This window comes from Oncorhynchus kisutch, linkage group LG18 (assembly GCF_002021735.2).
Source record: "Oncorhynchus kisutch isolate 150728-3 linkage group LG18, Okis_V2, whole genome shotgun sequence".
NCBI lineage: Eukaryota > Metazoa > Chordata > Actinopteri > Salmoniformes > Salmonidae > Oncorhynchus > Oncorhynchus kisutch.
The window spans coordinates 13,087,945-13,115,232 of NC_034191.2; the positions used below are offsets into that span (position 1 = coordinate 13,087,945).

General features: G+C 45.2%; 4 protein-coding genes across 8 annotated transcripts; 2 read left to right on the top strand and 2 right to left on the bottom strand.

Moving 5' to 3' along the window:
* Positions 1-138: 138 nt before the first annotated feature.
* On the bottom strand, positions 139-10,395 carry LOC109909282 (ragulator complex protein LAMTOR1). 2 transcript variants are annotated; one of them, XM_020508357.2, is made up of 5 exons: positions 10,038-10,395; positions 8,079-8,224; positions 7,909-7,986; positions 7,687-7,810; positions 139-1,730 (listed from the first exon to the last, which is right to left on the bottom strand). In XM_020508357.2, exons 1-5 carry the CDS (start codon positions 10,065-10,067, stop codon positions 1,638-1,640), a joined length of 471 nt encoding a protein of 156 aa, XP_020363946.1. In that variant the 5' UTR covers positions 10,068-10,395; the 3' UTR covers positions 139-1,637. The 2 variants fall into 2 exon arrangements, with proteins under 2 accessions (XP_020363946.1, XP_020363945.1); XM_020508356.2 differs by lacking the exon at positions 10,038-10,395 and adding an exon at positions 9,269-9,497.
* Positions 9,394-11,758, top strand: sfrp2l (secreted frizzled-related protein 2 like). The gene is made up of 3 exons (XM_020508355.2): positions 9,394-10,456; positions 10,561-10,641; positions 10,757-11,758. Exons 1-3 carry the CDS (start codon positions 9,937-9,939, stop codon positions 11,089-11,091), a joined length of 936 nt encoding a protein of 311 aa, XP_020363944.1. The 5' UTR covers positions 9,394-9,936; the 3' UTR covers positions 11,092-11,758.
* A 2,022-nt stretch (positions 11,759-13,780) lies between these two features.
* tomt (transmembrane O-methyltransferase) lies at positions 13,781-21,960 on the top strand. The gene is made up of 4 exons (XM_031796867.1): positions 13,781-14,231; positions 14,324-14,520; positions 14,674-14,796; positions 21,602-21,960. Exons 1-4 carry the CDS (start codon positions 13,970-13,972, stop codon positions 21,797-21,799), a joined length of 780 nt encoding a protein of 259 aa, XP_031652727.1. The 5' UTR covers positions 13,781-13,969; the 3' UTR covers positions 21,800-21,960.
* Positions 21,961-22,000: 40 nt separating this feature from the next.
* On the bottom strand, positions 22,001-26,470 carry anapc15 (anaphase promoting complex subunit 15). 4 transcript variants are annotated; one of them, XM_031796866.1, is made up of 5 exons: positions 26,449-26,470; positions 24,817-24,942; positions 24,124-24,183; positions 22,893-23,033; positions 22,001-22,772 (listed from the first exon to the last, which is right to left on the bottom strand). In XM_031796866.1, exons 2-5 carry the CDS (start codon positions 24,934-24,936, stop codon positions 22,725-22,727), a joined length of 369 nt encoding a protein of 122 aa, XP_031652726.1. In that variant the 5' UTR covers positions 24,937-24,942; positions 26,449-26,470; the 3' UTR covers positions 22,001-22,724. The 4 variants fall into 4 exon arrangements, with proteins under 4 accessions (XP_031652726.1, XP_020363952.1, XP_020363949.1 ...); XM_020508363.2 differs by lacking the exon at positions 26,449-26,470 and adding an exon at positions 25,393-26,229 and having other exon boundaries at positions 22,902-23,033; XM_020508360.2 differs by lacking the exon at positions 26,449-26,470 and adding an exon at positions 25,393-26,200.
* Between the last annotated feature and the right edge of the window lie 818 nt (positions 26,471-27,288).

Consider the following 27,288-nt stretch of genomic DNA (forward strand, 5'->3'; position numbering starts at 1 on the left):
GTAAATAATATCTTCTGAGGAAGTGTTTTTAAATGATATCCATTAGTTACACTAAATGAGATGTGATTCAGTGTTCTTTAGGTTTGTTGCAATGTTACCCCACACAACTATTTCTCTACAGTCCTACAGAACACCAGCCATTGTTGAACGTCTTTAATGCATTACATAATTAAATGGGGGGAGGGGGGGGGGGGGGGTGTAACAGAATATCTTAAACGTTTTGGTACTAGCCTAAGAAATTAACAATGTAGTCCCAGTAATATTACACGTTGAAATAACGAAAACAAACGTACTGTTCTCAGCACACTGCAAAAAGTCAAAATGAAAGGTCTTGTGGACACAGCCTTCCAGATCATCACTTTAATGACCCCCACATAAATAAATCACTAACACCTCTTGATCGTTTTAATTGAGGATACCAAGGTTATGGTTGTTTATCCCAAACTGCCATGATAGATGTTATTTTCTAGGTTCATTTAAGTAACTCATAACAAGCTGTTGTTTTGTTTAAAAATCGAACAAACTTGGATGTTAATAGGGGTTCTTGTCATAAAAACTGGGTTTCTGTATCCTTAGTTTTGATTGGCTCCAAAAACCGCCCCATTGGAGCTTTAGCCAATCCTGACCAACAGACGCTCTACAAAGGGGAGGTGCATAGAATCCATTTGTTGCTTTTGACAGAGTCACAAATCTGTACATAGAAGGTATAAACACTTAACTGATTAATTTACATTACAAGCCCCTGAACATGACCCATCCACCTCGACCCCTACCTTCACTAAGCCCTACCCCCATCTATTGTTTCTGTGAAATCTAAAAGATACGAATCCAAGGACTGCCAGCTAAATGATTGAAGTGCTAGGAGGAAGCACATTTCTGCTAGAAATCAGAGGCAGAGAAAACAATGTGGATTCCCACACCTGTCCCCCACCCCCCATTCGCCCCTGCACTCTATCAGCATGAGCAGATCTCAAAGTAAGACTGACCATTCGTTCCACTATAGAATCTAAGTCCCTGTTGTTTTTAAACCTACCCAACCCAGTTCTGTCTTACTACATTAGGTCAATCTAAGGATTCCAACAAAGATATGGAAAACTATAGTGATTGCTCTTTCTAGATATTTGTATTGATGACATGAGGGGTGAGATGTGTGTTCTGGGTGACGGGTTCACAGTGTCAGAACAACAGCATCACCCTCTTCCTAGCTGTGGTTAGTTAGTACATTGCCGTAGCTGCAAAACAGACGAGGACAGCTACTCCTGAAAAGGCAGAGCCAGAACAGTCTAGCCATGCCACGCAGCTAGCTAACTGTTTAGTCATTAGACTCAGTCACTCTTCAAAACAAGATACTTTAAAATGACAAAAAAAAAAAGACAGCCATTATCGTTATACTGCGATTAATTTTAAAATTCCTTGACACCCCTCGTGAAGGAAGGATGAATGATGGCTTTGAAAGGTCAAGGGGGAGGTAGGTCAAGCAGATCAAGTTAACCCTCTCAGCAGGGGAGATCTGGTTGTCATAATCCTCAGCTGTAGCAGCAGGTTGCTAGTCACATAGCTGGGTAGCACAAGGACTGAGACACAGGGTGCAGGGTCGGGCATGGGAGACTGGACAGGGGGGTATTATAGAGGGTAGATCAGGGGATGGCAAATTGAACCACTAGTTCTTCTTTATCGTCCACCTTGATCTGAGAGATTGCACTGTAAGCATAGGCAGCTATCTTGGACACCTGTAAATCAATCAGAACAAAATAGGTTAACATGCATCAACATGGTTGTTTTTTTTAGCCCCAGAGCTGCCATGCACTAACAGGTTTATGGATAGGGAAAGCATAGGACTGTTATAGAAAAATGACCTGATGTATGTCTGAGAATTACACTGTGTGTGTGTGTGTGTGTGTTAGGGGTGTAACAATACACGTATTCATACCGAACCGTTCAGGGACCTCAGTTTGGTCCGCACTGTGAATCCGAATGAAAACACATCATAATAAAACCCTTGGAATATAAACTGGGCCAACGCTGCGTTGTATGCCTCAACGTTTTCAGGCTATTCTGTTACAACAACTAGAGCCTATGCACACTTTGTAAATCAAAATTCAAATCTTGATTGGCTCATTTCAAAATGTCCTTTTGTGAGTCACAGACAGGAACTAGTTCTGTACGATGGCGAGCGGTGGGGTGCATAAACCAGGAGGATTCTCCATCATCGTTTAAATATTCAGTTTGGGAACATTTTGGTTTCCCAGTAGATGCCAAACAGTGATGGACATAGAGAGTATGTCTCCACTGCTCAACGAGAATAGCCTCTGCAGCTGCCAACACCTCGAACATGTTGACACATTTACACCGACATCACCTCAGTATTCTTACCACTGGAGCAAGACCGGGGCGCAAAAAATATACAAATAAATGTGTTATCGTCCCTCAGCATTCAAGCAGCCCTTCGCAGCAGATTCTGACTGTGCCAAAGAAATGACAAGAGCGATAGGTATGTTTATAGCCGTGGATAAGCGCCCATTCTCAGTGGTTGAGGGGAATAGGTGTTTCAGCACCTCGTGAAAGTGCTCGAGCCACGTTAACTAACTTCGCCCTCATGCACCCATTTCAGAAAAACAGGTATTAACCGCTCTACATAAGCAAGGTGAAAGCCGAAGTAGTCAATGAATTGGCAAATCAAATGTTATGTCACATGCGCCGAATACAACGTGTGTAGACTTTACCGTGAAATGCTTACTTACGAGCCCTATCCTAACAATGCAGTTCAAATGTAGTAAAATTTGCTAATAAAAATACTAAATAGTAACACCAATAACAAGGCTATATACAAGGAGTACCAGTACCGAGTCGATGTGCAGGGGTACGAGGTAGTGGAGGTTATATGTACAGTTAGGGGTTAAAGTGACTAGGCAATCAGGATAGGTAAGAGTAGCAGCAGCATGTGAAGAGTGCGAGTGGTGTCAATATGCATGTGTGTTTTGTGCATGACAGAGTACGTAGTATGTGCGTCTGTGTTGGAGATTCAGTGTCAGTAGAGCCCAATGAGTCTGCATAGAGTCGGTCAGCCAGAACAAGAAAGGGTCAATGCAAATACTCCAGGCAGGCATTTCATTATCTGTTCAGCAGCCATTTCATTATCTGTTCAGCAGCCATTTCATTATCTGTTCAGCAGCCATTTCATTATCTGTTCAGCAGCCATTTCATTATCTGTTCAATAGTCTTATGGCTTGGGGGTAGAAGCTGTTCAGGAGCCTTTTGGTCCCAGACTTGGCGCTCCGGTACAGCTTGCTGTGCGGTAACAGAGTAAAGTCTATGACTTGGATGGCTGGGATCTTTGACAATTTTTCAGGCCTTCCTCTGACCGCCTAGTACAGAGGTCCTGGATGGTAGGGAACTTGGCCCCGGTGATGTACTGGGCCGTACGCACTACCATTTGTAGGGCCTTCTGGTCGGATGCCAAGCAGTTGCTACACCAAGTGGTAATGCAGCCAGTCAAGATTCTCTCAATGGTGCAGCTGTAGAACTTTGAGGATCTGAGGGCCCATGACAAATCTTTTCAGTCTCCGAAGAGGGAATAGGCATTGTTGTGCCTTTATCACAACTGTTGGTGTGTATGTGGACTAGAGGTCGACCGATTAATTGGGGCTGATTTCAAGTTTATAACAATCGGAAATTGGTATTTTTGGGCACCAATTTTGCCCATTTTTTAAAATCTATTTTATTTTTAGACCTTCATTTAACTAGACAAGTCAATTAAGAACACATTCTTATTTTCAATGATGACCTAGGAACGGTGGGTTAACTTCCCTGTTCAGGGACAGAAGGACAGATTTTCACCTTGTCAGCTCGGGTGATCCAATCTTGCAACCTTACAGTTAACTAGTCCAATGCTCTAACCACCTGCCTCTCATTACACTCCACGAGGAGCCTGCCTGTTACGTGAATGCAGTAGAAGCCAAGGTAAGTTGCTAGCTAGCATTAAACTTATCTTATAAAAAACAATCAATCATAATCACTAGTTATAACTACACATGGTTGATGATATTACTAGTTTATCTAGCGTGTCCTGCATTGCATATAATCAACGCTGGGGGATGATTTAACAAAAGTGCATTTGCGGAAAAAAAGCACAATCGTTGGACGACTGTACCTAACCATAAACACCAATGCCTTTCTTAAAATCAATACACAGAAGTATATTTGTTTAAACCTGCATATTTAGCGAAAATAAATCCAGGTTAGCAGGCAATATTAACCAGGTGAAATTGTGTCACTTCTCTTGCGTTCATTGCACGCAGAGTCAGGGTAGTTGCATCAGTTTGGGCAGCCTGGCTCGTTGCGAACTAATTTCCCAGAATTTTACATAATTATGACATAACATTGAAGGTTGTGCAATGTAACAGGAATATTTAGACTTAGGGATGCCACCCGTTAGATATATTCTTTCACTGAAAGAAAACATGTTTTATTCTCGAAATGATAGTTTCCGGATTGGACCATATTAATGACCTAAGGCTCGTATTTCTGTGATTATTATGTTATAATTAAGTGTATGATTTGATAGAGCAGTCTGACTGAGCGGTGGTAGGCAGCAGCAGGCTCGTAAGCATTCATTCAAACAGCACTTTCGTGCGTTTTGCCAGCAGCTCTTCGCAAGCACAGCGCTGTTTTATGACTTCAAGCCTATCAGCCTAATGGCTGGTGTAACCGATGTGAAATGGCTAGCTAGTTAGCGGGGTCCGCACTAATAGCGTTTCAAACGTCACTCGCTCTGAGACTTGGAGTAGTTATTCCCCTTGCTCTGCAAGGGCCGCGGCTTTTGTGGAGCGATGGGTAACGCTACTTCGAGTGTGGCTGTTGTCGATGTGTTCCTGGTTCGAGCCCAGGTACGGGCGAGGAGAGGGACTGAAGCTATACTGTTACACTGGCAATACTAAAGTGCCTATAAGAACATCCAATAGTCAAAGGTATATGAAATACAAATGGTATAGAGAGAAATAGTCCTATAATAACTACAACCTAAAACTTCTTACCTGGGAATATTGAAGACTCATGTTAAAATGAACCACCAGCTTTCATATGTTCTCATGTTCTGAGCAAGGAACTGAAATGTTAGCTATTTTACATGGCACATATTGCACTTTTACTTCTCCAACACTTTGTTTTTGCATTATTTAAAACAAATTGAACATTTATTTTATTTATTTATTTTACCTTTATTTAACCAGGTAGGCAAGTTGAGAACAAGTTCTCATTTACAATTGCGACCTGGCCAAGATAAAGCAAAGCAGTTCGACAGATAAAACGACACAGAGTTACACATGGAGTAAAAACAAACATACAGTCAATAATGCAGTATAAACAAGTCTATATACAATGTGAGCAAATGAGGTGAGAAGGGAGGTAAAGGCAAAAAAGGCCATGATGGCAAAGTAAATACAATATAGCAAGTAAAATACTGGAATGGTAGTTTAGCAATGGAAGAATGAGCAAAGTAGAAATAAAAAATAATGGGGTGCAAAGGAGCAAAATAAATAAATAAATAAAAATTAAATACAGTTGGGAAAGAGGTAGTTGTTTGGGCTAAATTATAGGTGGGCTATGTACAGGTGCAGTAATCTGTGAGCTGTTCTGACAGTTGGTGCTTAAAGCTAGTGAGGGAGATAAGTGTTTCCAGTTTCAGAGATTTTTGTAGTTCGTTCCAGTCATTGGCAGCAGAGAACTGGAAGGAGAGGCGGCCAAAGAAAGAATTGGTTTTGGGGGTGACTAGAGAGATATACCTGCTGGAGCGTGTGCTACAGGTGGGAGATGCTATGGTGACCAGCGAGCTGAGATAAGGGGGGACTTTACCTAGCAGGGTCTTGTAGATGACATGGAGCCAGTGGGTTTGGCGACGAGTATGAAGCGAGGGCCAGCCAACGAGAGCGTACAGGTCGCAATGGTGGGTAGTATATGGGGCTTTGGTGATAAAACGGATTGCACTGTGATAGACTGCATCCAATTTGTTGAGTAGGGTATTGGAGGCTATTTTGTAAATGACATCGCCAAAGTCGAGGATTGGTAGGATGGTCAGTTTTACAAGGGTATGTTTGGCAGCATGAGTGAAGGATGCTTTGTTGCGAAATAGGAAGCCAATTCTAGATGTTTAGAACATGTTTGTTTCATTATTTATTTGAGGCTACATTTATTTGTATTGATGTATTATATGAAGTTAAAATAAGTGTTCATTCAGTATTGTTTGGAATTGTCATTATTACAAATAAAAAAATATATATCTATATTTTTTTTAATAAATAAAAAATTCGGACGATTTAAAACGGTATCCAGCTTTTTTTGGTCCTCCAATAAATCGGTATCGGCGTTGGAAAATCATAATCAGTCGACCTCTAGTGTGGACCATGTTAATTCCTTAGTGACGTGGATACTGAAGAATTGAAGCACTCGACCTGCTCCACTACAGCCCGTCAATGTGAAGGGGAGCGTACTCAGCCCTCCGTTTCCTGTAGTCCACAATCAGCTCCTTAGTGTTTCTGACGCTGAGGGAGAGGTTTTCGTGGTTAATCTGTGGTTCTGTTGGGGCGTTATGCAAATTGTGATGGGTCTAGGGTTTCTGGGATGATGGTGTTGATGTGACTCATGACCAGCCTTTCAAAGCACTTCATGGCTACAGATGTGAGTGCTACGGATCCATAGTAATTTAGACAGGTTACCTTAGTATTCTTGGTCACAGGGACTATGGTGGTCTGCTTGAAACATGTAGGTATTACAGACTGGGTCAGGGAGAGGTTGAAAATGTCAGTGAAATCACTTGCCAGCTGGTCAGTGCACGCTCAGAGTACGCGTTCTGGTAATCCATCTGGCCCCGTGAATGTTAACCTGTTTAAAGGTCTTGCTCACGTCGGCTACAGAGAGCAAGATCCCACAGTCGTCTGGAACAGCTGGTGCTCGCATGTATGGTTCAATGCTGCTTGCCTCGAAGCGGGCACAGAAGGTATGCAGCTCGTCTGTTAGGGTCGCGTCACTGGGCAGCTCGTGGCTGGGTTTCCCCTTTGTATTCTGTGATAGTTTGCAAGCCCTGCCACATCCAACGAGTGTCAGAGCCAGTGTAGTAGAATTAGATCTGTCCTGTATTGATGCTTTGCCGTTTTGATGGCTCATCAGAGGCACCCTGTGTTGTGCTTACTACAGCTGGACCTCCAGGGCTACAGAGAGCTACTTAACAGTGACAGCCCATCACCTTACACCGGAGCGGGAAATTATCTACCGTGCTACAGACACGTCCCCTTTATGAGAGTCACACACGTGTGCATCTTTTTCTCTTTGTGAGAAAACATTACAGCATAGGTCTATACAATGTCTAAGCCATGTTTATATATTGATTTCACACACATAGAGCACTTTATTTTAGTGTTGTTGTGTATTCAGGTGTTTTCATTTAAGAAAATACAAAGTGTTGTTATTCCTGATTATGCTCATCAGGCATTAACCAACTGATGATCATATAGAATCAGGAATACCAATTTTTGTTTATATAAGAACATGTTAACTAGAGTAACTGTTCACATTTTATTTTCCTGTTTTACCGAAACCGAACAGTGACTTCAAAACCTCAATACGTACCAAAACGTGGGTTTGGTGAACCGTTACACCCCTGGTGTGCGAGCGTGTGTGTGCGCGTGCGTTTACCTGTTGTACATCAGAGTATGGCACCAGATCACTAGCGAGCACTTGGTGTGGCTGGCTGGTGAGGGAAGGGAGAGGGAGGGGCTTCTTCTGAGACAGACTGTTACTCAACAAGGCCAGTTTTATACTGAAACACAATAAAGACAGGTCAGTGCTGAAACACATGGCCGGTCAAAACCCACTCCAAAACACAGACACATTAAGCAACTACCTCCACACACCAACCTGTATTGCCGAGCTTTATCCATATACTCATGCTGCTCCATGCCTTGAGAGTCCGCAGCCGAGACATCAATGATGTTCCTAAGAAACAGAGACAAAGGTAATCAGCAGAATTAAATCCCAAATGGATAAATCCACGATGAGGGAGGAGAAGAAACATGTGTGTGTCTTACAGGGCTGTCTTGAAAAGGATGGATGTGAGTAAGGCCTGTTCGTCTGTGCGGGCTGAGGGTACACTGGCGGAGCTCCATTCTGTACTGTTGAGGGGCTTGCTGTCTGGGTTCGGGTGGGGAATCAGCGGCTTATACACGTCAGGGTCCTGAGGCACAACATACGCATCACACTCACAAACTATCACAACATCCTCCATCACTGGCTGTTAAGGTACCCAGATTGACCTTGCTTATTGTTAAAATGAGCATGATATGACCTCTGAACTAAAGTAGAAAACAAAAAGGCACCCTACAAACTCTATACTATGACTACTCATCCCTGATCACTAAGTCCATAGGGATCTGCTGCTGTGACAGGCAGACAAGAATGAACCCAAAGAAAAGATAGTTACCTAAGCCTGATGATACTGGAGAGTATATTTCAACAGTATTATCCTGTGTTATAACAAGGTTAGCAAAGCCTCGGCAGGCTCTATGTGTACAACAGTCATCTGATAAATGGTAATAAGTTACCCCCCCCCCACCTCACATTTTCCAAAAGTGAAAATAAAAACAAACACTTTATTTCCCCTTCAGCAAATTCCATTTTGGCTTTATGTCACAACTGGAAACCTGAGATCATATGACATGCATCTGGGAGAAGTTAACGCGCTGGCAAGTTCAACTGCATTACCGAATGAGGCCCAATTAACAGAAGTGGTCACGTTTTACCGGACCTGAATGATGATCATCATGACAGGTGAGAATTTAAACAGTGTTTTGTCTGCCCTGCAAGTAGCTAGCTACTGACGTACAGATGAACTGGTTAAGGTAATTAGCAAACTAGATACTGCCTATAATTTGTCAGCAAAGGTTGTCACTATTTTGAAACTTCACTTAACGAGCCAATGTTGTTATGTGTGTTGGCGAATTTGCCAATCAGGTTACTACATTCCCATGGCCCAATCTGTCTTGCACAGCTAACAGCTATCTTAAAGGTCTGACTAGCTCAGATATCTGTTGGGTCGTAGTTGGCTAACTTAGAAATTGTTTCCTTTTAACGCGCAATGATGCACTATCTTTTCACTTTTGACTAGTGGAATTTGATACAACAAACTGTCTCGCAACGTCTTGATGACCCCAAAGAAAGTAACGTTATTGTCAAATAGTATTTTGCAACCTAGATAACCAACTAGACTATAGTTAGTTACCTGCTCGGTGTTCTCGTTTTCCCTGCTATAACAGCAACCCATGACGTTCGCTGGTCCGCGAACGCAATTTCCAACTACTTCTCCCGAGAAACTATATAATAAGAGAAACAGTCTCGGTCCACTTTCTCTCTTACCGCTTCTGTCAGCGGCTACTACAAACGAAGCCTATCACATGACATCAGTTTTTGAGCAGCCAAGTACCGGGCAACAAACATAATGACATCCGGCCACTGTGAAGCCAGCATGGGAACACAGACTCCCCAATCACGTGACATGGGGTATTTCATGTTTTAAGACTCGCGAATGGTGACTTGTTATTGTTTTATTTGGGGCACGGAACCTGCACACAACAGACGGGTCGAAAGGGAAATACAGAACGACGAGATGGCAAAAATACATTGTTAACACATGTTCTGAGGAGGCTGCTATCGCAAGATAAAAGATTAAAGTCCTCTTTCAGACGTCCCCCTGGTCTACAGAGCCACTTACAGCCCTCAATAACCATTGCATTTGATGAAAGAACACGTTTGACGAGTTTGCATGACTGGGTGACGCCAGACGCCCTCTCATTACACATCAGACTACTAGCTACTAGGCTGCGTACTTCTCTTCCAGGACTGCTAAACAACCCCTGTGCTGCTTTGTTTTTATCTACGCCTGTTGTTAGTATGGCTCAGCTGATAATATCACTGTTGGTGTCTATTTGTCTCGCCTCGGTTTTGACCAAAGACAGCAGCCCCGTTCAGTTTGCGCCCGAAAGTCTCAGTACCTCCACGGTTCGCTCGGTGTGTAAGCCCATCCCCAGCACACTTTCTCTGTGCCACGGCGTCGGTTACCGGGAGATGCGGCTTCCCAACCTGCTGGGGCACGACTCGTTAAAAGAAGCCCAGCAGCAGTCGGCCGCGTGGCTACCGTTGGTCTCCAAACTCTGCCACCGGGATACCAAGAAGTTCTTGTGCTCGCTCTTCGCCCCGGTGTGCCTACCGGAGGGGGCGGTGCGCCCCTGCCGTGGGCTGTGCGAGGCTGTGAGGGACGGTTGTCTTCCGGTGATGAGCGCTTTCGGGTTCCCGTGGCCCAACATGTTCAACTGTACCCGGTTCCCGCGCGGGACCCATCTCTGCATTCCCACCACGACCCGAGACACAGAGCGTGGGCAGAAGGAAGAGGGACACGAGGAGGCATCAAAGGGTTTGTACCTATCATCATTGGGAGGTGATCCTCTGCAAAAAATGTCCACTCTCTTTCACACACATGTTCACCCTTCTCGGTGGCATGTCTCTTGGTGTCCTCAGGAACAGTGATCTGTGATGCATGCAGTCTGGCTGCTGAGGGAGAGAGAGACAACCAGAACAACTTCTGCAAGAGTCCATATGGTGAGTGATCTGTATATGGCATTGGTTACACTTTACACAAAGGTTTATAGAGGCCTATAACATGTTTAAATGTTTTAAAGTGTTTACAGACCTGTATTTCTGTGTTTCCTCTCAGCCTTTAAACTGCGTATTGGGAGTGTTTCTGTAGTGCAGGGTGACCGCAGGGTCGTCCCTCTGGCCCGGAGTCGCATCCTGAGGTGGGAGGGTGGAGGCGCAGAGAAGGCCGAGGGCGTCGGGGGGGCCATGGCCTACAGTGCCCTTTGGTTGCAGGAAGGGGGTACCTGCACCTGTCCTGCCCTGGAGGGGAAGGAGTCCCTGGCAGGGGTGTGGTACCTGGGCCTTGCTGACACACAGGAGGGCAGGCTGGTCCTCACTAGGCTGGTGAGGTGGAGGAGGAGCGACAAAGAACTCAAGAAGTTAGTCAGGAGACTGCTCAAACAACCCTGCTGATGATGTCATCATACAAACATAGAGAGACTTTCCAATTTGGCGAATTGGATGCGGATGAGAGGACACCACAGCCCTGTTACATTTCAGCCTCTGGACCGAGACAATATCTCTTCCATCTCCCTTTCATATTCATGTCACCTAGCTCTGGAGAAGTGATGCCTTCGTCATATTGCTGTCAACTGAATGGACTGGATAGATAGATCAATGAAGAGCTGTGAGGAAGAGAGACCCCCCCAGAGGTCCAGTGTCTGTGTGTTTGGATCCATGTTCTGGACACCTGTCACATGTGAGACATTTAGAAAAATGTAAATGATGTATTACGTTCTGAATATAAAAAAATCCATGTTTTTTTTGTTAATCAATTGTGAGGACATGATTATGAAGCCGAGTCAGACGACACAGTTACCAGTGAGGACACAGTTACCAGTGAGGACACAGTTACCAGTGAGGACACAGTTACCAGTGAGGACACAGTTACCAGTGAGGACACAGTTACCAGTGAGGACACAGTTACCAGTGAGGACACAGTTACCAGTGAGGACACAGTTACCAGTGAGGACACAGTTACCAGTGAGGACACAGAGCAGCATTAGTTCCATTCAAAGCAGAGTATTATTGTCTGATAGTAACATCAAAGACTGTCTAATAAACGTTATATTGAACCATACATACTGGTCACCTTTTCTTTTCTGTGTGTGTTTTCTGGATCCTTCTGTTTGTGGCAAGAGAGAAACCTGACTCTAGACTCCACACCTGTGACTGTACACCTGATCCACCCATGTCTGCCTGTCTGTCTGCCGCTGTCTCACTTTGTCTGTCTGTCTCTCCCATTCTCCACCCACCATCATCTGTGTGTTGAGTCAGATCCACCATAATTCCCTGTAGCCTACCAGTGATGTATTGCTGTATGTTTACTATGACATCAGAATTAGTAAATAATAAACTCATTGTGAGAAACAATGGGAGGGGTAGTGAATAGTGGGTGGGTAGTGAATAATTCAGATACCCAGCTCCCTTACTTGAACCCCCTCTGCCCTCACCTGCGGAGCTATGACTACAACCACACACGATAACCATTCAGCATTTCTCCTGTCTCTGCCAAACATCTACAGCCAGGTGAGTCTTGTTTTTACTCTACAGTGGGACTGTGAGAGAGAGTATTCTTTTAACAAGAGGCTTGTGTTGTGGGAGGGGGAGTTGTAGTACAATGTAGCGTTGGTTGTCAGTGAGGTGCGGGAAATGTCCTGTCACTCAGTGTAACTGCAGTTTGGAGTTGGCCAGAGGAGCATCTGTGTATGTGGTTTATATCCAAAATACATGGACTGTAGTGTTGTGTGTGTAGAGACCTGAAATAGGAGGATTTTACATGAATTCAGGAATATGTATTTATTTGTATGTATTTTCTTTTGTGTGCTGGCAGTCACCCATCTCCTGCTGTGTGTCTGTGGGTGTACCTAGCTGTATGTCTGTGTACCTAGCTGTATGTCTGTGTACCTAGCTGTATGTCTGTGTACCTAGCCGTATGTCTGTGTACCATTCTCATTGTGTCTGTGTACCTAGCTGTATGTCTGTGTACCTAGCTGTATGTCTGTGTACCTAGCTGTATGTCTGTGTACCTAGCTGTATGTCTGTGTACCTAGCCGTATGTCTGTGTACCTAGCTGTATGTCTGTGTACCTAGCTGTATGTCTGTGTACCTAGCTGTATGTCTGTGTACCTAGCCGTATGTCTGTGTACCATTCTCATTGTGTCTGTGTACCTAGCTGTATGTCTGTGTACCTAGCTGTATGTCTGTGTACCTAGCTGTATGTCTGTGTACCTAGCTGTATGTCTGTGTACCTAGCCGTATGTCTGTGTACCTAGCTGTATGTCTGTGTACCATTCTCATTGTGTCTGTGTACCTAGCTGTATGTCTGTGTACCTAGCTATATGTCTGTGTACCATTCTCATTGTGTATGTGTACCTAGCTGTATGTCTGTGTACCTAGCCGTATGTCTGTGTACCATTCTCATTGTGTCTGTGTACCACTCTCATTGTGTATGTGTACCTAGCTGTATGTCTGTGTACCACTCTCATTGTGTATGTGTACCTAGCTGTATGTCTGTGTACCACTCTCATTGTGTATGTGTACCTAGCTGTATGTCTGTGTACCATTCTCATTGTGTCTGTGTACCTAGCTGTATGTCTGTGTACCATTCTCATTGTGTATGTGTACCTAGCTGTATGTCTGTGTACCACTCTCATTGTGTATGTGTACCTAGCTGTATGTCTGTGTACCTAGCCGTATGTCTGTGTACCATTCTCATTGTGTCTGTGTACCACTCTCATTGTGTATGTGTACCTAGCTGTATGTCTGTGTACCACTCTCATTGTGTATGTGTACCTAGCTGTATGTCTGTGTACCACTCTCATTGTGTATGTGTACCTAGCTGTATGTCTGTGTACCATTCTCATTGTGTCTGTGTACCTAGCTGTATGTCTGTGTACCATTCTCATTGTGTATGTGTACCTAGCTGTATGTCTGTGTACCACTCTCATTGTGTATGTGTACCTAGCTGTATGTCTGTGTACCACTCTCATTGTGTCTGTGTACCATTCTCATTGTGTATGTGTACCTAGCTGTATGTCTGTGTACCATTCTCATTGTGTATGTGTACCTAGCTGTATGTCTGTGTACCTAGCTGTATGTCTGTGTACCACTCTCATTGTGTCTGTGTACCTAGCTGTATGTCTGTGTACCACTCTCATTGTGTCTGTGTACCTAGCTGTGTGTCTGTGTACCACTCTCATTGTGTCTGTGTACCACTCTCATTGTGTCTGTGTACTTAGCTGTATGTCTGTGTACCACTCTCATTGTGTCTGTCCCTTGCAGCAGAACCATGGTGTCTGGTGCTATAGCGTTGGCCTTCCTCCCCCTGGTGTTGACTTTCATTATTCGTTACCGCTACTACTTTGTGCTGTTCTACCGGGCGGTGCTGGTCAGGATGTGGTATGACTGTACGACGGGGCTGAGCAGGGAGGAGAGGGCGTTCCAGTACGTTCTGACCCACGCCATCCCCGGCGACCCAGAAAGTATCCTGGAAACCTTTGACCTCTGGTGCAGCAAGGTGGAGTTCATCAGCAACATCGGCCCCAAAAAAGGTGACCCCACCTGACTGACCACAACCCTCCCCCTAATTCTAATATTCTGTTCTCTCATCTGACCACAGCATTGTGTCTGTCTGTGTGTGCAGGTAAGATAATGGACCGGATGCTTTCCGAGCACTGCCCTCTGACCGTGCTGGAGCTAGGGTCCCACTGTGGGTACAGCACAGTGCGTATCGCCCGGGCACTGCCCCTGGGTGCCAGGCTCTACAGTGTGGAAATGGATGCGATCAACGCTGCCATAGCAGAGAAGATCATACGACTGGCGGGCTTCGACGATGACACGGTGAGAGCAGAGCGCACACACACACACACACACGGTGAGAGCAGAGCGCACACACACACACACACACACACACACACACACGGTGAGAGAGTAAAACACAAAGACAAAAAGACCCGGTCAGATCAAATCTGGTCATACCTTCCCCACCCCCAGGTGGAGCTGATAGTGAGTCCGTCAGATGAGGTAATCCCAAGGTTGCGGGCAGACTACGGTCTGGAGCGGTTGGACTTTGTGTTCATGGACCACTGGAAAAAATGCTACCGTCCTGACTTGCAGGTAGCTAATTAATTCATAACCCCCTATGACCTCAAGTCTGTTTTTATGTTGTTGTTCCCGTCTATGTAAATCAGGGGTGTCAAACTCATTCCACGGAGGGCCAAGTGTCTGCAGGTTTTGTGGTTTCCTTTCAATTAAGACCTAGACATTCAGGTGAGGGGAGTTAGTGACCTTAATTCACCAATCAAGAACAAGGGTGGAGCAAAAACCCTGCAGCCACTCGGCCATCTGTGGAATGAGTTTGACACGTGATGTACACTATATATACAAATGTATGTGGACACCCCTTCAATTTAGTGGATTCGGCTATTTCAGCCACACCCGTTGCTCACAGGTGTATAAAACCGAGCATACAGCCATGCAATCTCCATAGACGGCAGGGTAGCCTAGTGGTTAGAGCGTTGGACTAGTAACCGGAAGGTTGCAAGTTCAAATCCCCAAGCTGACAAGGTACAAATCTGTCGTTCTGCCCCTGAACAGGCAGTTAAACCCACTGTTCCTAGACCATCATTGAAAATAAGAATTTGTTCTTAACTGACTTGCCTAGTTAAATAAAGGTAAAATAAAGATAAGAAGAAAAAAAATTGACAAACATTGGCAGTAGAATGGTCGAACTGAAGAGCTCAGTGACTATCAATGTGGCACCGTCATAGGGTGGCACCTTTCCAACAAGTCAGTTCGTCAAATTTCTGCCCTACTAGAGCTGCCCCGGTCAACTGTAAGTACTGTTATTGTGAAGTGGAAACGTTTAGGAGCAACAACGGCTCAGCCACGAAGTGGTAGCGTGTAAAAACACTCACTACCGAGTTCCAAACTGCCTCTGAAAGCAACTTCAGCACAATAACTGTTTGTCGGGAGATTCATGAGATGGGATTCCATGGCTGAGCAGCTGCACACAAGCCTAAGATCACCATTCGCAATGCCAAGAGTCATCTGGAGTAGTGTAAAGCTCGCCTCCATTGGATTGCCCAAGATTTTGGAATGACAAGTTTGACGAGCAGGTGTCCACATACTTTTGGCCATGAAGTATATGGTATTTTGTGTGGACACCAGGAGGAGCCGTTGCTTCAGTAACGGCTCACTGTGCTGTGGATACAGGAATTCCACAGAGGGCCGAGTGTCTGCAGGTTTTAGCTCCTCCCTTCTACTTGATTAATTCATTAAGATCACTAATTAGTAAGGAACTACCTCACCTGGTTATCTAGGTCTTAATTGAAAGGAAAAAAAATAAAAAATCAGCAGACACATGGCCCTTCATAAAATGAGTTTGACACCCCTGATATAAACACTTAAAATCAAATTGAATTTGTGCCATCCCCGAATACAACAGGTGTAGACTTTACTGTGAAATGCTTACTTTACAAGCCCTTAACCAACAGGTGTAGACTTTACTGTGAAATGCTTACTTTACAAGCCCTTAACCAACAATGCAGAATAAAAATGTACAAGTAAGAAAAGATTTGCACAAAAAAAACAAAAGTAACACAATAAGGAACAATACAATTACAAGAGGCTACAGACCAGTACCAGTACCGAGTCAATACAGGCGTACAGGTTAGTCAAGGTAACTGAGGTAGTATGTACATGTAGGTAGGGGTAAAGTGACTATGCAGAGATAATAAACAGGTTAGTTGAGAATTCAGGTAATATGTGCATGTACGTAATGGTAAAGTGACTATGCAGAGATAATAAACAGGTTAGTTGAGATAATATGTACATGTACGTAATGGTAAAGTGACCATGCAGAGATAATAAACAGAGAATTGCAGAAACATGAAAAAGGGGGTCAGTGCTAATAGTCCGGGTAGCCATTTTATTAACTGTTCATCAGTCTAATGGCTTGGAAGTAGCTGTTAATGACGCAGAGGAACCTGAAGCTCTCAACCCGCTCCACCACAGACATGTCGATGTGACTGGGGGCTTGCTCCCCCTTTTCCTGTAGTCCACGATCAGTTCCTTTGTCTTGCTGGCATTGTGGGAAAGGTTGTTCTCCTGGAACCACACTGCCAGATCACTGACTTCCTCCCTGTAGACTGTCTCATCGTTGTCGGTAATCAGGCCTACCACCGTTGTAGTCGACAAACTTAATGATGGTGTTGGAGTCGTGTGTAGCCATGCAGTCGTAGGTGAACAGGGAGTAGAGGAGGGGTCTGAGCACGCACCCCGAAGGGGCCCCCATGTTGAGGATCAGCATGGCGAATGTGTTGTTACCTACCCTTACCACCTGGGGGCGGCCCGTCAAGAAGTCCATAATCCAGTTGCAGTGGGAGGTGTTTAGTCCCAGGGTCCTTAGCTTAGTGATGAGCTTTGAGGGCACTATGGTGTTGAACGCTGAGCTGTAGTTGATGAACAGCATTGTCGCATTCAGTAGATGTTCCTTTTGTCCAGGTGAGAAAGGGCAGTGTGGAGGGCAATGGAGATTGTGTCATCTGTGTATCTGTTGGGGCGGTGTGCGAATTGTGGTGGGTCTAGGATTTCTGGGATGATGGTGTTGATGTGAATCATGACCAGCACTTCAAAGCACTTCATGGCTACAGATGTGAGTGCTATGGGTTGGTAGTCATTTAGATAGGTTACCTTAGTATTCTTGGGCACAGGGACTATGGTGGTCTGCTTGAAACATCTAGGTATTACTGACTTGGTCAGGGAGAGGTTGAAAATGTCAGTGAAGACACTTGACAGTTGGTCAGCGTCCTGGTAATAAGTCTGAATGTTGACCAGGTCTTCTTTATCCCCCTCTATAACTCCCCTTCTTAACCCTCCTCTAACCCTCACCACCTAACCCTCCTCGAACCTTCACCTCCTAACCCTCCTCTAACCCTCACCTCCTAACCCTCACCTCTATAACATCCTTCCTAACAATCACCTCTATAACCTCCCTCCTAACCCCCCTCTAACCCTCACCTCCTAACCCTCTCCTAAAGTGTGCCCCTCCTAACCCTCCCCTCTATAACCCCCTCCTAAAGTGTGCCCCTCCTAACCCTCCCCTCTATAACCCCCACCTCTATAACCCTCCCCTCTATAACCCTCCCCTCTATAACCCTCCCCTCTATAACCCCCCTTCTAACCCTCCCCTCTAACCCCCCTTCTAAGCCTCCCCTCTATAACCCCCCTCCTAAGCCTCCCCTCTATAACCCCCCTCCTAAGCCTCCCCTCTATAACCCCCCTCCTAAGCCTCCCCTCTATAACCCCCCTTCTAACCCTCCCCTCTATAACCCCCCTCCTAAGCCTCCCCTCTATAACCCCCCTCCTAAGCCTCCCCTCTATAACCCCCCTCCTAAGCCTCCCCTCTATAACCCCCCTCCTAAGCCTCCCCTCTATAACCCCCCTCCTAAGCCTCCCCTCTATAACCCCCCTTCTAACCCTCCCCTCTATAACCCCCCTCCTAATCCTCCCCTCTATAACCCCCCTCCTAACCCTCCCCTCTATAACCCCCCTCCTAACCCTCCCCTCTATAACCCCCCTCCTAACCCTCCCCTCTATAACCCCCCTCCTAACCCTCCCCTCTATAACCCCCCTCCTAACCCTCCCCTCTATAACCCCCCTTCTAACCCTCCCCTCTATAGTTGGCGTCGGAGAAGGCAGATGTTTTTCATGCCTCCAACCGATTGTGTTTTTGTTTGTTCATTTGTAACCTATTTTTTTACTTATTTACTTAATGTACATAATGTTGCAGCTACCGAAAATAACTTCAGGACATCAGGACTGTGATTACTCTCCATGAACTGGCAGAATCCTTTTTTTACTTTTAACGAGTCTGACGTGAACGATACACTGCTTTCTCGGGAACCAGCAGCAGAGAAAAGGGGGCCGGAGGGCGGACTGTCTTCTGAGAATTTGTAGGCGATCAAATAAACCCCCAATTCCTTCCATTCTGCTAGAAAACGTGCCATCTTTGGACAATAAAATAGATGACCTACGCGGAAGATTAAACTACCCATGAGACATTCAAAGCTGTAATGTCTTCTGCTTTACGGAGTCGTGGCTGAATGACGACATTATCAACATACAGCTGGCTGGTTATACGCTGTACCGGCTGGATAGAACAGCGGCGTCTGGTAAGACAAGGGGCGGCGGACTATGTATTTTTGTAAATAACAGCTGGTGCAAGATATCTAAGGAAGTCTCAAGCTATTGCTCACCTGAGGTAGAGTATCTCATGATAAACTGTAGACCACACTACCTACCTAGAGAGTTTTCATCTGTATTTTTCGTAGCTGTACATGGCACCACAGTCAGAGGCTGGCACCAAGACAGCATTGAATGAGCTGAATTCCGCCATAAGCAAACAAGAAAACACTCACCCAGAGGCGGCGCAACTAGTAGCCGGGGACTTTAATGCAGGGAAACTTTAATCCGTTTGACCAAATTTCTATCAGCAAGTTAAATGTGCAACCAGAGGAAAATACTCTCTGGACCACCTTTACTTCACACACAGAGACACATGCAAAGCTCTCCCTCGCCCTCCATTTGGTAAATCTGACCATAATTCTATCCTCCTGATTCCTGTGTACAAACAAAAATTAAAGCAGGAAGCAACAGTGACTAGATCAACTAGATCAATAAAAAAGTGGTCAGATGAAACAGATGCTAAGCTACAGGACTGTTTTGCAGCACAGACTGGAATATGTTCCGGGATTCCTACGATGGCATTGAGTACACGACATCAGTCATTGGCTCCATCAATGTGCATCAATGACATCGTCCCTACAGTGACCGTACGTATGTACATACCCAAACCAGAAGCCATGGATTACAGGCAACATCCGCACTGAGCTAAAGAGTAGAGCTGCCGCTTTCAAGGAGCTTGACTCTAACCTGGAAGCTTATAAGAAATCCCGCTATGCCCTCCAACAAATCATCAAACAGGAAAAGTGTCCATACAGGATTAAGATTGAATCGTACTACACTGGCTCTGACGCTAAACGGATGTGGCAGGGCCTGCAAACCATTACAGACAACAAAGGGAAGCACAGCCGAGAGCTGCCCAGTGACATGAGCCTACTAGACGAACTAAACTACTTCGAGGCAAGTAACTATGAAACATGCATGAGAGCACCAGCTGTCCTGGAAGACTGTGTGATCACGCTCTCTGCAGCCGATGTAAGACCTTTAGACAGGTCAACATTCACAAGGCCAGACGGATTACCAGGACGTGTACTGCGAGCATGAGCTGACCAACTGGCAAGTTTCTTCACTGACATTTTGAACCTCTCCCTGTCCGAGTCTATAATACCAACATGTGCGTGTTCAGTCTCCTCCTGTACTCCCTGTTCACTCATGACTGCACGGACAGGCACGACTCCAACACCATCAATAAGTTTGCCAATGACACAACAGTGGTAGGCCTGATCACTGACAACGATGAGACAGCCTATAGGGAGGAGATCAGAGACCTGGCCGTGTGGTGCCAGGACAGCAACCTCTCCCTCAACATGATCAAGACAAAGGAGATAATCATGGACTACAGGAAAAAGGCAGAGCACACCCCCATTCACATCAACGGGGCTGCAGTGGAGCAGATTGAGAGCGTCAAGTTCCTTGGTGTCCACATCACCAACAAACTAACATGGGCCAAACACACCACAACAAAACCTATTCCCCCTCAGGCATGGGTCCTCAGATCCTCAAAAGGTTCTACAGCTATACCATCTAGAGCATCTTAACTGGTTGCATCACGGCCTGGTATGGCAACTGCTCGGCCTCCGACCGCAAGGCACTACAGAGGGTAGTGCGAATGGCCCAGTAAATCACTGGGGCCAAACTTCCTGCCATCCAGGACGTCTATACCAGGCGGTGTTAGAGGAAGGCCCTAAAAATTGTCAGACTCCAGCCACCCTGTTCTCTCTGCTACCGCACGGCAAGCAGTACCGGAGCGCCAAGTCTAGGTCCAAGAGGCTTCTTAACAGCTTCTACCCCCAAGCCATAAGACTCCTGAACACCTAATCAAATGGCGACCCAGATTATTTGCATTTCCCCACCCACTTTACACCGCTGCTACTCTCTGTTATCATTTATGCATCGTCACTTTAATAACTCTATCTACATGTACATATTACCTCAACTAACCAGTACCCCCATACCGGTACCCCCATACCGACACCCCCGTACCGGTACCCCCGTACCGACACCCCCGTACCGACACCCCCGTACCGACACCCCCATACCGGTACCCCCGTACCGACACCCCCATACCGGTACCCCCATACCGGTACCCCCATACCAGTACCCCCATACCAGTACCCCCATACCAGTACCCCCCCCGTACCAGTACCCCCCGTACCGACACCCCCATACCGGTACCCCCATACCAGTACCCCCATACCAGTACCCCCATACCGGTACCCCCATACCAGTACCCCCATACCAGTACCCCCCCCGTACCGGTACCCCCCCGTACCGGTACCCCCCGTACCGGTACCCCCATACCGGTACCCCCCCGTACCAGTACCCCCATACCGGTACCCCCATACCAGTACCCCCGTACCGGTACCCCCGTACCAGTACCCCCGTACCAGTACCCCCCGTACCGGTACCCCCATACCGGTACCCCCATACCGGTACCCCCATACCGGTACCCCCGTGTATAAAGTCTCGGCATTGTTATTTTACTGCTGCTCTATAATTACTTAGATGCAGATTAAACTGCATTGTTGGTTAGGGGCTCGTAAGTAAGCATTTCACAGTAAAGTCTACCTACACCTGTTGTATTCGGCGCATGTGACTAATACAATTTGATTTATAACTCACCTCTTAACACTCACCCCTATAACTCCTAACCCTCCACCTGTATTGTGGTCTGCAGGCTCTGGAGGGCTCTGGTCTGCTGGGAAAAGGCTCTGTAGTGCTGGCTGACAACGTCCTGTTTCCGGGTGCTCCTAACTTCCTCCGACACGTCCGCAAGAGTGGCCTCTACGAGTGGAAGATCCACAGGGCCACTCTAGAGTACAGCAAGGGCATCAGGGATGGGATGGCTGAACTGGTTTACCAGGGGATCAAGTAGGGTGGGGGCATAGTGACGGACACACTCATCTGTTACCTAGACATACAAGGCTGAGGTTGGGGGCAACTTACTTTTGTTATCGGAGCCTACAAGTCTTCTGCTATTTTCCGCTTATTCAACCAGCAGGGGGCACTATCATTCTGACAGTCTGTCACGTGTTTTACAGGTCTGTCTGTTGCATTAATAAATCCATTACATACATTCTCTGTACATTGTTTTTCTTTATTTACATAAGAAACTTGCCCAATTAAAGTTATTTACTTTACATACAACTGAGCTTCTGTTAAGTTCCTTTTTTCCAACTTGTTGAATACTGACATTCTATAGCACGTGTTCTTACTCTCCAGGTTTCTGTTGGCCACACACACACACACACACACACACTACTCAAGTGCAGTGTACAGGCTGTGGTTTATGCCCATTCAGCTGTTTTAAGAGCGCCCATTCAGATGTGACACATGACTGGCGGCTGGGGGGGGGGGGGGGGGGTGTCAAAGTACACACTCCAACAGAATAACGAGCACCAGAGAGGGGAGTGAGTTCGCACTCAATGTCCTTGAGTTAAATGTGTGTGTAGTCTAAACAAGGGGTCTGACTGTCTCGACCTGATGGGGAGGACAGAACTGGCAGAGGGGGGTTGAGGTGGAGGCCGCTTTCTTTTTCCTAATGTTGCAAAACCACTTATCTGAAGAAACTTTTACAGTTCAGTCTTCACACATTGCAACTGTAGAACACTGAATGAGAGAACACGCACTTTCTCCATGCAGTAAACCGTCACACAGCTCACCCTGTCGTGTCCCATGGTGGGTGTGAACAGCAGGGAAAGTTCACCAGCCAAGACACACTGTCAGGAAGAGTAGATGAGCACCTATCCTGCTGGAGAGCTACTAAGGGGAAATCAGAGAGTAGCGAGGATTACTCTGGTCTAGATCATCCACTGGTCTTGGTCTTGGTCTGCTCCCTCCATGTCCACCTGCAGTTTGAGCGAGATGACAGAGAGATGACTAAAATGTGTAATAAGAGGTTCTAGTATTTCCCTTAGATACTGTTCCACAGACGTGACCCCTAACCCCTGATTGTGTGTGTTTTAGACCTCGTTGACCTCGCCGTCATCCGGTGACTCGTTGTAGTCGTTCATCTCATCTATGTCCTGCATGTCCTCTTCATCCTCAGAGTCTTCTTCACTATCTTCCTCATCCTCATCCTCTTCCTCTTCCTCCTCGTCAAATGTCTGCTACACACCCACAGAGAACAAAAACCACACACACCCCAGAGTGAGTATGGAAAAATGACAAAAAAAACACCCCTCAACAGAAATACAGTAGCAGTCAGTAGTTTGGACACCAACTCATTCAAGGGATTCTTTATTTTTACTGTTTTCTACATTGCAGAATAATAGTAAAGACATCACAACTATGAAATAACACATATGGAATCATGTAGTAACCAAAAATGTGTTCAATCAAAATATATTTTATATTTCAGATTCTTCAAAGTACCCACACTATGTGCAAAGCTGTCATCAAGGCACTCTGACGTTGGTATAATTTAAAGGACAACTGTCTTATTTTCATCCAAACATTGACACAAAATTGTAAACTATGTGTATAATTTGAGGAATGGAATGTCATGAGATAATAAAAGCTAGTTGGTAATCTCCCCTTTCTGTGTACCACACCACCATATCAACATGCCCAAGTTCACACAGGGTAGGGGGTTTAGGATCACTATCTTTAACTTGGTTTGAATTCGAGCTAGCGAGCAACACAAACACTAGTGTTGTTTGAGGACCTTTTTATTGTGGAATGGAATTGTTTATCTTTCTTATATTGTATTAGATTTTGTCTCATGTAATTATATATGCAGAGCTCCCTTGTGAAAGTGAACCTAGTCTCAATGATTTTTCCCTGCTTAAATAAAGGTTTAAAAAAATGTGAACATAGACACCCTTTGTAATATCTCATGACACTTGGACACTGCACACTTATATGCAGAGCTCCCTTGTGAAAGTGAACCTAGTCTCAATGATTTTTCCCTGCTTAAATAAAGGTTCAAAAAAATGTGAACATAGACACCCGTTGTAATATCTCATGACACTTGGACACTGCACACTTATATGCAGAGCTCCCTTGTGAAAGTGAACCTAGTCTCAATGATTTTTCCCTGCTTAAATAAAGGTTTAAAAAAATGTGAACATAGACACCCTTTGTAATATCTCATGACACTTGGTCAAAATCCATACACATCTCATATACATTTGGGTCAACTATTAGATGAAAATACAAGTGACTGACTAAAATAAATGTTATTTAAAGCTCTGATACCTCGAAGATTGGCTTCCCAATAGGCATCAGGTTATTGTCCTTCTCTGCGATGCTTTGTAACTAAGGGGGAGAGAGAGAGGTCAGTGTTGGTCTGAACTCAGATTGGCTCTGTGACTCCTGCCAGTGCTGCTCTGTCTTTTCTCTCTCGGTGTGTGTGTGTGTGTACCCAGGTCTGGTGCTGCTCTGTGTTTACTCTCTCAGTGTGTGTGTGTGTACCCAGGTCTGGTGCTGCTCTGTCTTTTCTCTCTCGGTGTGTGTGTGTACCCAGGTCTGGTGCTGCTCTGTGTTCTCTCTCGGTGTGTGTGTGTACCCAGGTCTGGTGCTGCTCTGTGTTTACTCTCTCAGTGTGTGTGTGTGTACCCAGGTCTGGTGCTGCTCTGTCTTTTCTCTCTCGGTGTGTGTGTGTGTACCCAGGTCTGGTGCTGCTCTGTCTTTTCTCTCTCGGTGTGTGTGTGTACCCAGGTCTGGTGCTGCTCTGTGTTCTCTCTCGGTGTGTGTACCCAGGTCTGGTGCTGCTCTGTGTTTACTCTCTCGGTGTGTGTGTGTACCCAGGTCTGGTGCTGCTCTGTGTTTACTCTCTCGTGTGTGTGTGTGTGTACCCAGGTCTGGTGCTGCTCTGTGTTTACTCTCTCGGTGTGTGTGTGTACCCAGGTCTGGTGCTGCTCTGTGTTTTCTCTCTCAGTGTGTGTGTACCCAGGTCTGGTGCTGCTGCTCCTGTTGGTGTAACTCTGTCTCATCCACACACGGCCGGTCCAGGTTGAACCACAGAGACTCTGTCAACCGGGGAAACAGCGAGGGAAACAGCATGGACATCTCTGTCTGAAAAGAAACACACTTCCCTGAGGCAGGATAGATATCAGCACCCACCTAGATAACAGACCTGGCTAGATTAGTACACAGCTGATCAGATGTTGGTTTCAGTGACCCAAAAAACTGATTGGGGGGGTGTAGCTAGCGATAGATAGCTGTAAGAAATGACACAATGTTTTCAACATAGCTAGCTAACATCTGCTAACTTGGGTAGGTTAGCTACATAGCTAGTTACTGTAAGTACTGCACGGTTTAGGTTTTGCATGCTTTAAATGGTATCTGCTAAGCTATTACAGATCTGTCTTACTAACTAGCTAGCTAACACTCTTCATCCTGCATAATGTAGCTAAGGTTAGCCAGCTAGCTAACACTGCAATAATGTTAGCTAGCTATGTCACGAAACAATATCTTATACCGTTACATCAATAATAAAAATATTGTAAATGTTTACCGTCTTACCTGTAAAACCACTTTCCCGTCTTCCTGTCAAAATTGAAATTTCAACTGACCGGAAATCGGTGTTCGTTTGTAAACGCTCCGGGTGTGTAGGCAAATAATTTAAATTTCAGATTCCGCTTTATGAACCGTTCTCAATGGTTTAAATTATATACTATATAGATTATAAACTGCAAGGATGATCATACTCTTTGACCATACTGCGAGAAAGTTTAAGTTTAGCTTAGTAAAGCAGGCACACCGATGTATAACGCTTTAGTTTCATTAAACTTTCACTTGAGGGGTAGCTACTCTCTGTGGAACTGTAAAAAATAGTTTCAGAACTTATTTTGAATAGAAAATATACTTTATACCTGTCTCTATATGTTATAGGTAGTTTCCTCATGCAAATGTGACTTTGAAGGACATTGAAACCTGCCTGAAATAATTATCCTGCCTGAAATGCATATCACATGATAAAGTTAAACACTTAATATGAGCTCATGACCTTTGGGTGCAGTAAACCAGTGGTTTCCACATTCACTAATTAACAGTGAAGAAAATATTATGTGAGGCTTGGTGATAACGGTTTTATGCTGCATAATATGCATACTCTGACCTCTAAGTCAGCTGTCATAAACCTGAGGAGTTACACACGTTATAAACGTTATAAAATCATGCAATAATCCTAAACAAATGCATGCTATTGTTACAGGCTGACTACACCACCCGCGTCACGTGCGCTCGCGTTGCAAAATAAATTTAGACATACGTGTTATTCAATTATTGCAGCCACACTGCTCGTGTGTGTCAACGCGCGTCTGCGTTGCCAAGGGCTAACACGGAACAAAAAAAACGGCTGCACACATGCGCCATCGTGCATACATTTATTTTGTCACCCCACGCCAAATGCGATCAAAACAAACTCTGAACCAATTATATTAATTTGGGGACAGGTTGAAAAGCATTAAACATTTATGGCTAGTTAGCTTGCACTTGCTAGCTAATTTGTCCTATTTAGCTAGCTTGCTGTTGCTAGCTAATTTGTCCTGGGATATAAACATTGAGTTGTTATTTTACCTGAAATGCACAAGGTCCTCTACTCCGACAATTAATCCACACATAAAACGGTCAACCGAATCGTTTCTAGTCATCTCTCTTCCTTCCAGGCTTTTTCTTCTCTTGACTCTATATTGCGATTGGCAGCTTTCATAAATTAGGTGCATTACCGCCACTGACCTGGTTCATCTTTCACTCACCCCCTTGCGTATAACTAATGAGGAGATGACATGTTGGTACCTGCTTCTATAAACCAATGAGGAGATGACATGTTGGTACCTGCTTCCAAAAACCAATGAGGAGATGGGAGAGGCAGGACTTGAAGCGCGATCTGTGCTATAAATATAAATGATTTCTATTTTAGCCCTTGGCAACGCAGACACTCGTTGGCGTGTGCGAGCAGTGTGGGTGTAATAATTGAATAACATGGATTTCAACATTAATTTTGCAACGCAAATGGTGTGGTGTGGTCAGCCTATTAGTGTGGTGCGCGCTAATAGCGTTTCAATTGGTAACATCACTTGCTCTGAGACCTTGAAGTAGTTGTCTCCATTGCTCTGCAGGGGCCGCTACTTTTGTGGAGCGATGGGTAACAATGTTTCGTGGGAGGCAGTTGCTGATATGTGAAGAAGGGTCCCTGGTTGGAGCCCAGGTAGGAGCGAGAATAGGGACGGAAGCAACACTGTTACACTATGACAGATAACTGCAACATCCTGTGTTAGATATGTCACAGGACATGTTCTCTTTAAGAGTGATTTTTTAAAAAGTCTCTAGAGGTTTTACTGCAGTAATCTATCAGGTCATGCTGCCATTTTCACACCTTCAGTGCATAAACTTGGTGGATGGAATCTTACCGTGACG

Bases quoted from the DNA above. Each gene is read 5' to 3' on its own strand.
- LOC109909282 (XM_020508356.2), bottom strand. From the start codon at position 9,310: ATGGGTTGCTGTTATAGCAGGGAAAACGAGAACACCGAGCAG. The intron at 8,225-9,268 runs GTAACTAACTAT...GTTGTGCCTCAG, and splicing joins AAAACGAGAACACCGAGCAG to GACCCTGACGTGTATAAGCC. The intron at 7,987-8,078 runs GTAAGACACACA...TCTGTTTCTTAG, and splicing joins ATCCTTTTCAAGACAGCCCT to GAACATCATTGATGTCTCGG.
- sfrp2l (XM_020508355.2), top strand. From the start codon at position 9,937: ATGGCTCAGCTGATAATATCACTGTTGGTGTCTATTTGTCTCGCCTCG. The intron at 10,457-10,560 runs GTTTGTACCTAT...TGGTGTCCTCAG, and splicing joins ACACGAGGAGGCATCAAAGG to GAACAGTGATCTGTGATGCA. The intron at 10,642-10,756 runs GTGAGTGATCTG...GTTTCCTCTCAG, and splicing joins CTTCTGCAAGAGTCCATATG to CCTTTAAACTGCGTATTGGG.
- tomt (XM_031796867.1), top strand. From the start codon at position 13,970: ATGGTGTCTGGTGCTATAGCGTTGGCCTTCCTCCCCCTGGTGTTGACT. The intron at 14,232-14,323 runs GTGACCCCACCT...CTGTGTGTGCAG, and splicing joins CAACATCGGCCCCAAAAAAG to GTAAGATAATGGACCGGATG. The intron at 14,521-14,673 runs GTGAGAGCAGAG...CCCCACCCCCAG, and splicing joins CGGGCTTCGACGATGACACG to GTGGAGCTGATAGTGAGTCC.
- anapc15 (XM_031796866.1), bottom strand. From the start codon at position 24,936: ATGTCCATGCTGTTTCCCTCGCTGTTTCCCCGGTTGACAGAGTCTCTG. The intron at 24,184-24,816 runs GTACACACACAC...TCTCCCCCTTAG, and splicing joins AGCAGCAGCACCAGACCTGG to TTACAAAGCATCGCAGAGAA. The intron at 23,034-24,123 runs GTATCAGAGCTT...GTGGGTGTGTAG, and splicing joins TTGGGAAGCCAATCTTCGAG to CAGACATTTGACGAGGAGGA.